We start from the raw sequence: 16,872 nt of genomic DNA, 5'->3' as shown, positions 1-16,872 counted from the left end.
TCCGTTCACAAAAAGGCGCGTGAAACAAAAATTCCAGCTTATATTTGATTCTCCCTCTTATATCTTTGATACACTGTGAACAGTCCCGTCTTCCAATATGACGACAGCCGTGTTCACAGAGCTACAAACATTTGTCGCTGGTTTCGCGAACACTCAGGCACCCCACCACACGTCGACAGGCCCGCTAAATCGCGCTATCTTGATCCTGTAGGTAATGTCTGGCACTACTACACGCAGCTAAAGACACTCATTGAAAAATACATCTCACAGAGCTACGAAATTATGGGGAAGCTTTACCCACTGTTCGAAATAGTTCAAGGCATTTTTCGTGAGCGTAAGAGCGGGCGATTTAGCGAGCTAATCGGAGGGCGGCCCTGCGAACATGGCTCTTGTCATGTTGGAAGAAGGGAATGCCCACAGCATACGCATCATGAAGATATTGAAGAAAGGAAAGCACTTGGTTAGCAAGTATGTAGAATCCAGCGGAAAAGTGCTCCTATCGGAGCACAAAAAATATAACATGCTCCTCTGTAAAAGATTCTGACTGAAAAGAAGGGTACTAGCTGCCTCATTGAACCTCTCTTAACACAGTTTAAAAGATTTTCCGAAAATTTTGGAATGCGAACACATTCCAGCTGTATCTAACGGTCAACTCACGTCTCGCTCCCACAAGCTCGCGCAACTGTGAGACGCTCATATCCACTAGTGCATCCCCGTAAGTCGCTCATGTCCATCCACTCCCACTTGCCCATTCCCACTCACTCAGTCAAATTCACAGTCGCTCTCTCTTTGTGTCTCGCTAATTGTCACTGTCTTCTGTCTCAAAGCCACAGTCTCCATCGTTCTGTCCTATTATCACTGTCTCCTCTCGCTGACATTGTCTCCCACTTGCTGTTCTTATAGCTATTTTCTCATTCATTCCTTTCCACTGCTCCTGTGTCTTCTCCCTCTCATTATTTCCCTGTTCCTCATTGTCATTAGAATAGACACTGTCCCTCATTATCAATGGCACTCATCCATTTCAACGTTTTACTTCTATTTATTTCTCTCCCACTGGCACTGTTTCTTCACTCTTTGCCAAGGACTGTTCTCTGACATTCACACATGTTCCACTGCCACTGTGTCCCTCTCTTTCTCTCACACTGCCATTGTATCATTCGCTCTTTCAATACCGCAGTCACTGTCTATTATCTTCCAGTATTTGTTACTTTTCCGTCTCTTTCCCTCTGCACACAGCCTTTTCTCTCAGAATAAAAAAGCGCATATATGTTCGCATGACAAAATATTTGGGAAAATTTTTAAACGTGCTGAGGAAGGTAGAATGAAGCAGCTGGTATCCCACTTTTGAATCAGACTTTTAAACGGGAACATATTGTAGTCTGTATGCTGGGATAGAAGCATTTTCAGCTGGTTTGCTTCTTTTCCCTACTACAGAAGGCAGTGTCACTCATATGAAAAGAACTGTACGAGTCAGTAAAATTTTAGTGAATTTGAAATAACGCCAAACTAATTTTTCTCCGCAGACCGGACTTTACGTGCACAAAAATTTTGCCTGTGCTTCAGAGCAGTAACAACATAGGGTTCCCAGAACCTTTCTGATGCTAACTGAGACGTTGTACAGCATATTTATCCGTGCCTCGTCACTTTGTAAAATACGTTTTCGCCTCACACCGTATTTTAAGTGTACAAGTAGGGTTACTTTGAATCGCTTTATCTCGGAAACATAAAAATATCAAGAAAATCTTCTAGGTTGATCGGGATCTTAGAAATAAATCGCAAAAATTTCAGCAATTAGCTGTGCATATCATTCTTGGCATCGGCTGATCGGTTTTGGTGCCCAAAAACCATGCTTCTCGGGTTTTCTCAAGAACCGAACATGAACTAAATGGTGCCTACATAAGCCCCTGCTGTGAGTTAACAGACTCTGAATGTCCATGGCATGCATTTCCATTCGCATTGTTTGCTCGGAACCTGACTGAGATGGACCGGCATTGACTGACAGCAGGAAATGCTGTCGGTTTTGAAACTGATTTTCGTTTACAAGGGGTGAATCTCGTCTCCAATCAGTGTCTGCTAGGATCGTTTTACAACCACTTCTCTTACACCGCCTTACGCAGTTTCGTGTAGACACATTGGACAGACAGGGTTGCTGCATCTGCAATCCATGCAACTGCTTGCACAGTGTAGTCACAGGCACGTGAAAACGCGGTAAGTCCTTCTTTGCTATTGTGTTTATTCACGCGTCGACCCATCTCGCTGTGCTGATTGGATAAGAACGACTAGTACATATACATCACCTCACGGACTTGACATAGCGATGGAGGGTTCCATATCTGCCTAATACCAGTTTGCGACATGTACAGCCCTACAAAGCGACGTTTTAAGAGGATGAGAAATATTTTCTCCACCGAACTTATCTTCCCTGTGTGTGTGTGTGTGTGTGTGTGTGCGGGACAGCGCGCGCGTGTATGGTACGTGCGTGCGTGCGTGCGTGTTTGTGCGTGTCGTGTCCTGTGTCCGTGTGCTTGTGCGCTTGGCTGCCTTAACCTTGCCGGTGCTCGTGTGTCCAGTCTGGCGAGCGCAACATCTATGACAGAGGGTGCTTGCGCGCGGGGGAGGAGTGGGTGGAGGCTAACCTGGTGCCCGTGGCGGGCGCGGCCGTAGGGGTGGCGGTGCTGCAGGTAACAATAACCAGCGTCCCGGCGCCTCCAGCACTGCATGCAAGTCCACTGTACATTCTGCATCCTGCATCTTGCGTGCATGTCTCTTTGTTTCACGGCGTGGACACTGCGCGTGCTCCCTGTGCGAGACTAAGGCTGACACGTGTATGTCGCTGCAAATATCTCTTGTTCTTCACCCAACGGCTGTGTACGCGAATGTAACACTGCCGCGTTCAGGTATGCCACGAAAACATTATCAAATGTAGCATGTCAGAGGTGAGTAAAAAACACAGTTTGTGACGAATTTGAATGGTCTTGATCGCAGTATTGTAATAAAGGCTAGATGATAAGTGGTTTCGGTTGACCAGCAACCATTCTCAGGTCGTTCTTGCTCTGTAATAGGTAACAAAGTAGAGCGCTAATCACAATAACATCATTAATAAGCGTAACTTGTTAGTATCCAGAGGCTGGCCAGAACAAGACTGTTAGCGTATTAAACCAGTAGGAGAATGTGTACGTTAACAGTCGTGCTTTGAACAGCCTTTGGATATTGAGAATAACGCTTATTAATGATGCGTTGGTTAGCATTGTACTTAGTTATCAATTACAGGCCGGCCGCTGTGGCCGAGCGGTTATAGGCGCTTCAGTCTGGAACCACGCTGCTGCTGTGGTCGCAGGTTCGAATCCTGCCTAGGGCATGGATGTGTATGAGGTCCTTAGGTTAGTCACTCAGTCCGGAACCGCGCGACTGCTACGGTCGCAGGTTCGAATCCTGCCTCGGGCATGGATGTGTGTGATGTCCTTAGGTTAGTTAGGTTTAAGTAGTTCTAAGTTCTACGGGACTGATGACCACAGATGTTAAGTCCCATAGTGCTCAGAGCCATTTGAACAATTTGAACCAATTATAGTGTAAGAACGACCTGACTGTGTTCGCTAGTCAACCGAAACCAGTTATCATCTAGTTGTTACATTATATTGCAAGCAACACGATTAAAATTTACAATAAACTGTACAGATCGCTGTGTGTCCATCACCGGACGGTGTTAGATCGAACAAAAAATACAATTTTTGCAAGGAGTCACTGTACCCATAGGACAAAATACTATATTGTACAATTCGGTGTGGCAGGTAGCAGACTCACTAGACTCACTAGACTGTGTTAATGAGAACACACGTGCTGGCTGTTCTGCAGTTTCAAGGAAACCATTTGGTAAAATAGATCTCATACATCTCATCTTCATGATGAACAGCCTGTCGTTTCATTAATGATGATGACATTTCGAAATTAAGTGACTCGTTGAACAAAATTCGAGTATTTTCCAATGAAAAATGTGAGTCTCTATGACTTTACATTTGGTGTATGTTAGGGTATACAGTGCTGTATACGAGATGTAGCTAATACACTGAATTTTCCTGTAAACTTGGAGGAGATCTACATCTTTCGTTAAAACTTGAGAAAAAGTATTTTTTGGAGCGCACAAACTTTTGTGCGCACGAATGATACGGCGAGACTAAAATAATCATAACATCTCTCGTATTTTATAAATACTTTGAGATATTAATAGGAATTTTGGCTAATGGTAGCATACGAAGAGGAGACTATTTTACCAGATGGTTAATATGAGAGACTTCCTTATTTACTATGATATAAAATCATCTAGCGATATTTTAATGAAATTATATAATTTTTTAGGCCCGTCGATAGCTGGTGAAACAAGCTGTGGGTATTGCAACAAAATAAGCGAAGAAATTACGTATATTTTTATACCATGTATGATCTTTTTCACAAGCTATTTACCTGTCTTGCCCTCAGTTGCTAGTTTAATAATACACTGTTTCAGGATTCTGTCCCGATTTCAGCTGCATTTCAATCATAGTGAGATGAACTTTTTTTTGTGAACTCCACTGTATTATCATACAGAAAGCAAATTGTAACATCGCAACAAGGAAGTGTAGGTTTTGTCAGAACTCTTGAGAACGGATTTCACTGGAGACTGATCAGTTTGTTGAGCGACGGTGTCAAACGTTTCCACTGCTGCTTCCTTAGGCTCACTATGCGGCCTGTCTTTGACATTGCATGCAACACAAGCATGTTTCTTCGAATCAACTAGTATTTGTTTACGACATGGGGACTTGCCAAAACGATCTGCAAATGCAGTCATATATATGCGAAAATATGAAACAACACTACAAATCACAATTTATTTACTGCGGGTAAACGGCTTCGGTTATAATAACCATTATCAGACCAAGTTTCTGAAAAACATAATACAAAAATGGCTTATAAGACCGAATGACATAGTAAGCAGCAATGAATCTTAAACATTTGTCGTCGTTGGTAACATACATATAAATAAAATAAACTCCGTCCAGTGCACGGAACTGCTGTGAACGCCATAGAGTGTCCGCCACCAACTGCAGACTAAGTAGCGAGGACTTGAAGTTATAAAAACGTGGCTCCGCCCATTTTTTATTTTAGCAATCTTCTCTCTGGCTTAATGTGGCACGCCCGAATTCATTTCCTGCACCAACCTCTTCATTTTAGCGTAACACATGCACACAATGTCCTAAATTATTTCTTCGATGTTTGACTATCTTTGTCTTCCTCAAAAAGTTTCTATCTTCTGCAGATTCCTCAAGTACCGTAGAAGTTACTCCTTGAAGTCTTAACAAATGTCTTATCATCCTGTGTGTTATTCATGTCAGTGTCTTCATAGGATCTGTCCACGTCGATTCTGTGGGGAACCTCCTGATTCCTTATGTTATTGCCGGCCGTTGTGGACGAGCGGTTGTAGGCGCTTCATTTCGGAACCGCGCTGCTGCTACGGTCGCAGGTTCGAATCCTGTCTCGGGCATGGATGTATGTGATGTCCTTAGGTTAGTTAGGTTTAAGTAGTTCTAAGTGAAGGAGACTGATGACTTCAGATGTTCAGTCCCATAGTGCTTAGAGCCCTTTGAACCTTATGTTATTGGTCCGCCTAATTTTCAACTTTCTTTTACATCACTGCACTTCACTCTTCGATTCTCTTCTCTGTCGATTTTTCCACGGTCCACGATTCACTTCTATACAATGCTGTTCTCCAAACATACGTTCTCGGAAATTTCTTCCTCAAATTAAGGTGAATGGTTGATAGTAGTAAACATATTTTCACCAGGAATGATCTCTTTGCCAGGGCTAGTCTACTTTTGATGTCGTTCTTGCTTCTGCCATCAGGTGTTATTCTGCTTCCAAGGTGGCAGAATTATTTCATTTCGTTTACATCGTGGCCCTTAATTTTGATGTTACGTTTATCGTGAAACACTCGCGACTAAATTGGCTGTTGTTTGCGGTTGAATAATGTAACAGTCTCACCTTTATTTTCAATGGTCGTGACCTAATGGATAATGGCTAATCCGTTTTAACTGCTACGGGAGTTGTTACTGCTCAGTAACACTGTTTCTGAGATTGGAAGTTATGCATTAATCAAGGTAGTGAAAGTTTTCACCAAGAGAAATTCTTATATTTTCGTTTAAAATAACTGAAAAGAGTCACCACCATCGTCGTACACATCTGTTAATGTGTAATCTCGACACAGCAGGTCAGATACATTGAAATATTGTCACATGGTGTTATAATAATTTGCACACGTTATCCTCACGGCAATCCATTGCACGCCACTGTAGACGCGAACGCGTAATATCGGCACTCCGTATTTATAATCAGCTTTTGGTAAAGACGCTTTGTCACCATGCGGTATAATTTTTAACGCCATTAGAACAACCGCTTACATGCTGACTGAACTGTTCTCGCCTCAGTATCACTCGCGGGGCGCATTCGGCACTTGACCATCGATTCTTGGCCTGTCCTCGACCTTTGCGAGTCAAATATGGTTCTCTCTAAAGAAGGGACCATGCATTCCATACAATCGCTAATCTCTTTTCAGGTACACCTTATTATCTTCGTCTTTCTTCGGTTTTCTGTCAGTCTATAATGTATGCTTACGCGACTGTTGTTTGCATTCATTAAGTCCAACAAACATGTTCCTCACTTTCCCCGAGGATAACAATGACATTAATCTTGTGACTGGTGTCCTTTGATCCTGAATTTTGATCCTACTCCAGAATCTTCCTTTTATTTCCGTCTTTGCTTCTTCGATTTATAGGGCTTCATTCCTGTCATATACTTTATCTAATCCGACCACTTCCTTGTTGGTATTTCATTCTTGTTTTTCCCTCTTTGTTCCTGATCTGTACACGAAACGATTAAAAACTAAAAAATAGTTGTTGTTGTGGTCTTCAGTCCTGGGACGGGTTTGATGCAGCTGTCCATGCTACTCTATCCTATGCAAGCTTCTTTATCTCCCAGTACCTACTGCAGCTTACATCCTTCTGAATCTGCTTAGTGTATTCATCTCTTGGTCTCCCTCTACGATTTTTACCCTCCACGCTGCCCTCCAATACTAAATTGGTGATCCCTTGATGCCTCAGAATATGCCCGACAACCGATCCCTTCCTGTAGTCAAGTTGTGCCACAAACTCCTCTTCTCCCCAATTCTATTCAATACCTCCTCATTAGTTATGTGATCTACCCATCTAATCTTCAGCATTCTTCTGTAGCACCACATTTCGAAAGCTTCTATTCTCTTCTTGTCTAAACTATTTGTCATCCATGTTTCACTTCCATACATGGCCACACTCCATACAAATACTTTCAGAAACGACTTCCTGACACTTAAATCAATACTCGATGTTAACAAATTTCTCTTCTTCAGAAATGCTTTCCTTGCCATTGCCAGTCTACATTTTATATCCTCTCTACTTCGACCATCATCAGTTATTTTGCTCCCCAAATAGCAAAACTCCTTACTACTTTAAGTGTCTCATTTCCTAATCTAATTCCTTCAACATCACCCGACTTAATTCGACTACATTCCATTATCCTCGTTTTGCTTTTGTTGATGTTCATCTTACACCTTCTTTCAAGACGCTGTCCATTCCGTTCAACTGCTCTTCCAAGTCCTTTGCTGTCTCTGACAGAATTACAATGTCATCGGTGAACCTCAAAGTTTTTATTTCTTCTCCATGGATTTTAATGCCTACTCCGAACTTTTTTTTTCCTTTACTGCTTGCTCAATATACAGATTGAATAGCATTGAGGGGAGGCTACAACCCTGTCTCACTCCCTTCCCAACCACTGCTTCCCTTTCATGTCCCTCGACTCTTATAACTGCCATCTGGTTTCTGTACAAATTGTAAATAGCCTTTGCTCCCTGTATTTTACCCCTGCCACCTTCAGAATTTGAAAGAGAGTATTCCAGTCAATAAAAAAAATATTATATACAACATTATGTTTTGGTATACTGTACAAGCTAATTGAAGGTTTTAATTGCCTTGTATAAAGATAAGTTGGGGAACGATGGATGAAGCGTTGATTTCATAATTGCTACCCGTGCTGATCAGTCATCAGTTGTGATGGATACCCTCTGACAGTACACAGCAGCTCCAGGCAACGAAGCACTGGGACCTGTGCAATTCTTTTTTCTTAAGGTTGTTTACTGTTTAAGATTCGGTTTTTCGAATAGTATAGCATCCACTTCTATGGCCTATTTTTATGTATTCCTCCAGAATCTTGATCTGATGATGGTTACTCTCTTGTAGCAGATACACCAAATTTCAGCATTATACAGAAAATTCTGAGTGATTTTCAGAAATAGAAAAAGAGCTGTTCTCGTCATGTTGCCTTAGACTCGCACATGTAACGCGTATGTGTCCTGTTGCTGCACCCGAATGTTGGTATGCTGCATGTTGAGTTAGGTCCTGGCGGCGGGGCGGCCTACTAACTGACTCAGGTAAAGCTGTCCGCGGCTGCAGAGTGTGTACGAGTGCGTGACTTTGCAGCAATACGACGTGGCCAAGATCATCAACGAGAAGGGCTGCATCCAGGCCGGCGAGGAGTGGATCGAGCGCAACCTGCTCGTCGTCGCCATAGTCGCAGTGGCCACTGCCTTCCTGCAGGTCTGTTACCTTTCGCTAGCGCTCTCTCTACGTAGTACGCCACGCTGCTAAAGAGGTAAGCGTGGAGGCGATCTTACGACAGCATCACTTCTGCGTCATCCAGAAATCTTATCTTTTGTACCATACTGCTGTTGTCGCACGAGTATTAATGGATTCTTTCGCCGCTGCCTGGTCTTTATACTCTGCAAATGACTGTGATGTGCATGGCAGAGGGTACTTAGTATGGTACCACAGGCTATGGTTTCTTCCCGTTTCAGTAGCGTATGGAATGCGGGAAGAATGTTTGCACAGACCTCTCAGAATATGCTAGTCTTCGTGGTGTTATGGTAAGTGACACGTAGGGGATGAAGAATCTCTCTAGGTCAGGGCTCTCCAAACTTTTTAGTCCGCGGGCCACATTGACTCCACCACGAATTCATAAGGGCCCAGTGGGATTAAAGCATCCTAGCACTCCATGATCACCGTAATGTAAGGCTAAAGGAAAGATGAAATCGCAAAAATCTAAGGTTGTGGGAATAGCTAGCACTGAAACGAACTACGATTTTTATGCTGGCTTAGGTGCTGTAAAGTTCTGACTCGTTTTTTTTGAACTCCGAACAGTAACCGAAATTTTTTTGAACGAAACGAATCGCCCTCTGGCTGATTTACGGAACGGTGAGTGGTTATGGAAGCTAGCATTTTATACAGGCTTAACTACGAGGGCAGTTCAATAAGTAATGCAACACATTTTTTTTCTGAAACAGGGGTTGTTTTATTCAGCATTGAAATACACCAGGTTATTCCCCAATCTTTTAGCTACACAACACTATTTTTCAACGTAATCTCCATTCAATGCTACGGCCTTACGCCACCTTGAAATGAGGGCCTGTATGCCTGCACGGTACCATTCCACTGGTCGATGTCGGAGCCAACGTCGTACTGCATCAATAACTTCTTCATCATCCGCGTAGTGCGTCCCACGGATTGCGTCCTTCATTGGGCCAAACATATGGAAATCCGACGGTGCGAGATCGGGGCTGTAGGGTGCATGAGGAAGAACAGTCCACTGAAGTTTTGTGAGCTCCTCTCGGGTGCGAAGACTTGTGTGAGGTCTTGCGTTGTCATGAAGAAGGAGAAGTTCGTTCTGATTTTTGTGCCTACGAACACGCTGAAGTCGTTTCTTCAATTTCTGAAGAGTAGCACAATACACTTCAGAGTTGATCGTTTGACCATGGGGAAGGACATCGAACAGAATAACCCTCTCAGCGTCCCAGAAGACTGTAACCATGACTTTACCGGCTGAGGGTATGGCTTTAAACTTTTTCTTGATAGGGGAGTGGGTGTGGCGCCACTCCATTGATTGCCGTTTTGTTTCAGGTTCGAAGTGATGAACCCATGTTTCATCGCCTGTAACAATCTTTGACAAGAAATTGTCACCCTCAGCCACATGACGAGCAAGCAATTCTGCACAGATGGTTCTCCTTTGCTCTTTATGGTGTTCGGTTAGACAACGAGGGACCCAGCGGGAACAAACCTTTGAATATCCCAACTGGTGAACAATTGTGGCAGCACTACCAACAGAGATGTCAAGTTGAGCACTGAGTTGTTTGATGGTGATCCATCGATCATCTCGAACGAGTGTGTTCGCACGCTCCGCCATTGCAGGAGTCACAGCTGTGCACGGCCGGCCCGCACGCGGGAGATCAGACAGTCTTGCTTGACCTTGCGGCGACGATGACACAAGCTTTGCCCAACGACTCACCGTGCTTTTGTCCACTGCCAGATCACCGTAGACATTCTGCAAGTGCCTATGAATATCTGAGATGCCCTGGTTTTCCGCCAAAAGAAACTCTATCACTGCCCGTTGTTTGCAACGCACATCCGTTACAGACGCCATTTTAACAGCTCCGTACAGCGCTGCCACCTGTCGGAAGTCAATGAAACTATACGAGACGAAGCGGGAATGTTTGAAAATATTCCACAAGAAATTTCCGGCTTTTTCAACCAAAATTCGCCGAGAAAAAAAAAGTGTTGCATTACTTATTGAACTGCCCTCGTAAACATATGAATGACCTTAATTTAAAATATCGAGGTGAAAACTAGCTTCTGCCTGATTTATACCCGCATGTTAAGTTCTTTCGACAAAAGATGCTTTGTTTCAATCTCAGTTGAACAAAGTATGCTTCACGCATTTTAATACATGCCAAACATTCAGTCAGAAAACTGAGATTCCGTTTCCTGTAACTTTCGCAATTTAAGCTTTGGGCGCCTTAAAAATTAATTTTGAATCAAGTTTTTCAGATATCGATGCCAATTCAAACGATATCAAGATATTTCAAAATCCCTTTGACGTCGATATAGAAACGTTGCCCGTAGAACTTCAGTTTGAAATTATTGATTTGCAATGTAGCGACTTTTTTAAAGAAAAACATTCGAAGTCAACATTACTGGAATTTTATGTGTCTTCCATCCACACAGTTTCCAAATTTACATAAATTTGCCAGTGGCTTTTTTTCCGCTTTTGGCACTACTTATTTGTGTGATAAAACTTTCTCCAAAATGAAACATGCAAAAAGTATTTACAAATCAAAATTATGTGATGAGCATTTGAAGTCGCTGATGATTTTTTCTACCAGTAAACTTGATCCACAACTGGAAGTAATTATGAAAGGAAAGTTACAGCTACATAAAAGTCACTAATTATCACTAAGATGTTAAATTAATTTACATGAATACTCTAACACACTGACTTTTCAAGATATACATTAATTAGTTATTTTTATACATCAGTTACAACTAAAATATCCAATATCATTATGTACATCAGGTATTGTATTTTCTTTAAATTGCCTTTAAATAAAAATATTTTATACGATTTACTTGCTATGCGTATTTTACAACGTAATCAAAAGAAAGTGAAACCTCGCTTAAGAAGCATCCTCCATAATGATTGATTACTAAGGCTAGTCGCCGAAGTGGCGTCCATTTGAAAGACTGGCACCAGACTCTTGAGTAGAATAAAATGCAAAGAATTTTTTTACTTAAAATGTTTTCGCCAAACTAGTCTGTTAACCGTCCTTTTTTTTCACTATCGCACGGAGAATGGTCTGTCTGTTTATTGCGGATAGCCACAAGTTTAACCATGACCTTCCGCTTTGTAATGATAGGGCTCCGACAATGTCGCGGTGTATTTGGTCGCGATAGGCCTCGAAACTCATTTGTTGGCGGTATAGGTACCACCTCAAATATTTGGCGGGCCGGATACCGGGGATTTTCGGCCAGCTAACGCGGGCCGGTTTCGGCCCGCGGGCCGTAGTTTGGAGACCCCTGCTCTAGGCAGTTCACTTTACATTGCTTATCGAAACTTTGTAAGTAGCCTTTCGCAGCGCAACAGTTTCAAATTTGACCATGTAAAGCACCTATTTTAAATCTTGTACGTAGGCTAACTTTCCGCCTAGCTCATTACCTACATCCCTGCCCTTCAAGCGCAGTCCATTACCAATTGAGCTACCAAACCACGGCTCAGGGGCAGTCTCAGAGCTGTAGGGAGACGATGTATTCCCTGTGTCTGCCCCTCATATAAAGCTCTTGAGCACTTGTGGGCAGCCGGCGCCCTGCAGCCTGATCCGGCCCGCGGTTGGTTTCAGTCCAGCCCACGGAAGAAATTCGTGACACGTATTGAACCTGTGAAGGCGAATATTGCTAGTTTGGCCGATCTAAATTCAAGCATTCTCAACTTTTAAGCTTCGCAAATCATACACTGTTTGATGACATTCATTTAAAACTAAAAAGTCTCCCAACATAGTATCGATTAACTGGGTATTTTACAGATAAAGGGAATGGTAACCAACATTGGTTGCTGTACCCCTTATTGTACCGTAGCCCAGTAATTGGAACCAAGTTGGGAGGTTCATAGCGTCTGCCATGGTACATTTACGCGATGTCGTCGTGCCGGCCGAAGTGGCCGTGCGGTTAAAGGCGCTGCAGTCTGGAACCGCAAGACCGCTACGGTCGCAGGTTCGAATCCTGCCCCGGGCATGGATGTTTGTGATGTCCTTAGGTTAGTTAGGTTTAACTAGTTCTAAGTTCTAGGGGACTAATGACCTCAGCAGTTGAGTCCCATAGTGCTCAGAGCCATTTGAACCATTTTTTGATGTCGTCGTATTTCATATTTTTTCACTTTTCTCTCCGCAGTATTAATTGCATTATTTTCAGGATGAACATAAAATGAATATACTCTTAAAACCCCTGTTTTGAGGCATAATTTGTTGGCTTGGCGTGTTCGGAAAGGGGTGCCATTCATAACGGTGCATTACACCATAATCTGTAATGCCACACACGATATAGTTTTGACTTTATGCGCTAGGAGTACAGCTGTCGCTTCATATGATTAGGTGGCCCACGAGGTTAAGTAAGTATGTGAATCAGGTCTGCAGGTCACCAAAGGTTGCCCATACTTTCTCTGGAGAACGAGGCTAGTAACAACTTCACACACAACACTTCTTACTCCTAATAAGGTTTCGGTATTCTAATGGGTAAGACGGTCAGGAACTTCCTAAAGACAGATGAATTTTTGTCGCTCTTGTTGTGATCTTCAAATTGCCTTGTTAATCAAGGTCATTAATATACGTCAATGTGGTGGCGCTAGACTTGGAGGTGACTCAATTCGAACCATGGTGGTGGATAAAATTTTCATTGCCAGTATTTGCCTGGCAAGGGGAGGAGAGGTCCAGACGTAAAGTTTCTGCTCACTTACGTCTGCGACAATGTCGTGGATTAAATTACAGAATTCTATGTACTGTCCCTCAGGGACTCACACCTAGTGAGTACGTGGCTGGCGACCACGGGGCCCCGAGCTGAGTCCTGGCATTACTTCCACTTACGTATGCCAGGCTCCTCACTTTTATCTTTCCTATCTGGCCACCCTCAGCCAGCTCTTGTTCTTTTCCGACCCTGACGCTATTAGGTTTCGAGGGCTAGGGGTCTTTCATTCTCCAACCTATACTTCTCATGCAGCGTCTGACCCGTGGCGGGCGACTGCGAAAGGCGTCTGTATCCCATGTTAGGGGTGGCCTCCAGAACTGCGGAAGGCAACGGAGTACCACCGCAGATTATCTTCCCTGCATAATGCAGTCTCCATTCTATGCACAAAAATGGCTTCCTCTCATGTAAAATCAGTGTCTGGAGGTAAAATAGTCCCCCATTCGGATCTGCGGGGAGGGGGGACACAACTTGAAAGAAGGCAAAAAATCAAAACGAGAAATGGTACCTGGAATGTTAGATCTCTGCTACAAGCAGGAAAACCTTAAAAGAGAGATGGAATCATATGGACCTCGTAGGAGTTGCTGAGGTAAGATGGAATGGACGTGGAGAATTTCAGTCAGATGAATATGTATTGTACTATTCAGGAGGAGAAATAAAAGGAATGAATGGAATAGGAATGATTACGACAAAGGGATTGGCTAAATGTGTGGAATATGTGGACTGTGCAAATGACCGGGTTATTGGTGTAAGGCTGAAAGGAGCACAAAAAGATTTATTGATTATCCAGGTGTATATACCAACTTCAGAACATGAGGACCAAATTGTAGAGGAAATGTAATAGAGAGAATAATGGACGAAAATAAAAAATGCTGCAAAGTAGTAATGGGAGACTGGAACGCCATTGTGGGAAAAGGGAGAGAGGGAAACATATTAGGCAGCCATGGTCTTGGAAAGAGAAATGATAGAGGTGAATGGCTAACTGACTTCTGCAGGGAAAGGCAGCTGATAGCGGCAAACACATGGTTCAAGAACCACAAGAGGAGACTCTACACTTGGAAATCACCAGGGGATAAATACAGAAACCAAATCGATTTTATACTGGTAGAAGAAAGATACAGGAATGGAATCAAGAAGGTGCACACATTACCAGGTGCAGATATTAATAGCGACCACAACTTACTTATGGCAGAAATAGAAATAAGAATGAAAAAGAACCCTCTGATAATGTCAACGAGTACTGGAATATGCTGAAAGAAGGAATCATTAAAGCAGGACAGCAAAATATAGGATATGTAAAAGGTAAAAGGTCAAAAAAACCATGGGGCACACAAAAAATGATTTCCAGGATGGAGGAGAGAAGAAAATTTAAAAATAAGAACACTGAAGATGCAAGGAAGGTATACCGAAGGTTAAATAATGAACTACGAAGAGAAATAGAGCAGGTTAGGAAAAAATGGCTAAAAGAGGAATGTGATGCAATCGAAGAACTGGGCAGGAAGGGAAGATACGACTTAAAAAACAAGGAACCAAGAAATGCAGTGAGCACAGGACAATCAGCCTCATTTCACATGCAGCTAAAGTGATGTTAAGAATAATTAATAAAAGACTTGAAAAAGTAATGGAGGAGAATCTTGGCGAGGAGCAGTTGTAGACGGAATACTGGCACCGGAGATGCAATAGGGCTCCTACGAATCCTGGGAGAAAGGTTTATTGAAAAAGAAGAGCTCGATGTATGTGCTTCATAGATCTAGAAAAGGCATTTGACAGTGTGGTTTGGGACAAGCTGGCGACTATAATGAGGGAAAAGAGAGTGGACTGGAAAACCAGAAGACTTGTAAACTCTTTATATCTTAATCAAAAAGCCTCAGTTAGAGAAATTACAAACTGGATCGAACTACGAAAAGGAGTAAGACAAGGATGCTGTCTATCATCTACTCTTTTCAACCTCTATATGGAAAATATGATTGATCAATGCTCATTGGATGACAAAGGAGTAGAAATTGGAGGAAGAAGAGTAGGGTGTTTGAGGTTTGCTGACGACGTGGTCCTTCTAGCCACAGGGGAAAAATAATTGCAGGATTTGGTGGACACCAGTGAAGCTAACGGAAAAAATTATGGAATGAAAATTAACACAAAGAAAAGAAAAGTATTGGCACTAGGAAGAAATAAAGAAATAAAAATTATGCTGAATGGAGAAATACTAGAACAGGTGAAAAATTTTAAGTATCTTGGAAGCAGGATAGACACCGACTGGAAGTGCACCACAGAAATTAAAACGAAGATAGCAATAGCAAAAGAGGCATTTTATAAGAAAAGGAGAATTTTCTGCAGTGGTCTGGACAGAGAACTCAGGAAGAGACTCATGAAACGTCTTGTATGGAATGTTCTTCTATATCGCGTTGAAACATGGACTTTGAGGAAGAAAGACAGAGAAAGGCTGGAGGCTTTTGAGATGTGGACATGGCGGAGGATGGAAAGAATAAGTTGGATGGACAGAGTAAAAAATGAAAAGGTACTTAGAAGAGTGGGATGGAAGAGACAGTTACTAGAAGTAATAAAAAGAAGAAAAAGAAATTGGATTGCGCATATATTAAGAAAGAATGACGGACTGATAACAACTGTTTTAGAAGGTTATGTAGAAGGGAAAAGGAAGCGAGGAAGGAAGAGATTCCAGATACTGGGTGACGTGATGGATGGTACAACATACACGAGCCTTAAGAAGGAAGCAATGGATCGCAGAAAATGGGGAGGCAAAGGACCTGCTAATATAGCAGAAAACTGATGATGACGCACTGTCTCATGGGGTGAGGTTATGTGACGACACTGTTGATGATGATCCGTCTGTCGGATGGGAGTGTCAAGTTTGGCGGCCCCCATGGTGCTATTCGAGTGACTGTACTGAATTTTAACTTCTCCTTCTCTCATTATTATCATCATGCAACACGAACAAAACAATACACTATATTTGCATCCACTTCATTTGCCTGTACTCTGCAAATAGATATACAAAGTGTGCCTCGCTTATCTACAAGGAAGGGATCAACGTGCGCCGACAATGAACACCCTTTCCGACTGGCACCTGACCCACCCCGTGGAATAACCAGCAAACAATGCCATACTGCTTCTCCATGTGTGGCCTTCAGTCCGAAGACTGGCTTGATGCAGCTCTCGATGCTACTCTGTCCCGTGCAGACCTTTTCACTTCAATTCAGCAACCGACATGCATTTGAACCTGCTTACTGTAGTCGAACATTGGTCTCCCTCTACAGTGTTTCCCCACGCACTTTCTTCCATTACCAAACTTACGAATCCTTGATAACGCAGGACATTTCTTACCAACCGATCTCTCCTTTCAGTCAAGTTCTGCCATACATTTCTTCTGTCCTCACTCTGGTTCAGTACATCCTCATTAGTGTCTGTAGTTGCCCACCCAACCCATTTAAACTGCTATTAAAGCTTTTCTTGTTATTATCGG

The 16,872-nt window shown here is 42.8% G+C and overlaps 1 protein-coding gene across 1 annotated transcript in view; it reads left to right on the top strand.

The window, feature by feature from the left end:
* LOC126195672 (tetraspanin-17) overlaps nt 1-16,872 on the top strand; it is a 141,838-nt gene that overhangs the window by 107,279 nt on the left and 17,687 nt on the right. The window contains exons 8-9 of the mRNA XM_049934298.1: nt 2,571-2,681; nt 8,538-8,654. Coding sequence (XP_049790255.1) covers nt 2,571-2,681; nt 8,538-8,654 — 228 coding nt within the window. The remainder of the gene's footprint in view (nt 1-2,570; nt 2,682-8,537; nt 8,655-16,872) is intronic.

This window comes from Schistocerca nitens, chromosome 7, assembly GCF_023898315.1.
Source record: "Schistocerca nitens isolate TAMUIC-IGC-003100 chromosome 7, iqSchNite1.1, whole genome shotgun sequence".
Taxonomy (NCBI): domain Eukaryota; kingdom Metazoa; phylum Arthropoda; class Insecta; order Orthoptera; family Acrididae; genus Schistocerca; species Schistocerca nitens.
Note: the sequence above shows the minus strand (reverse complement) of the source record. Positions and strands in the feature narration are given on the sequence as shown.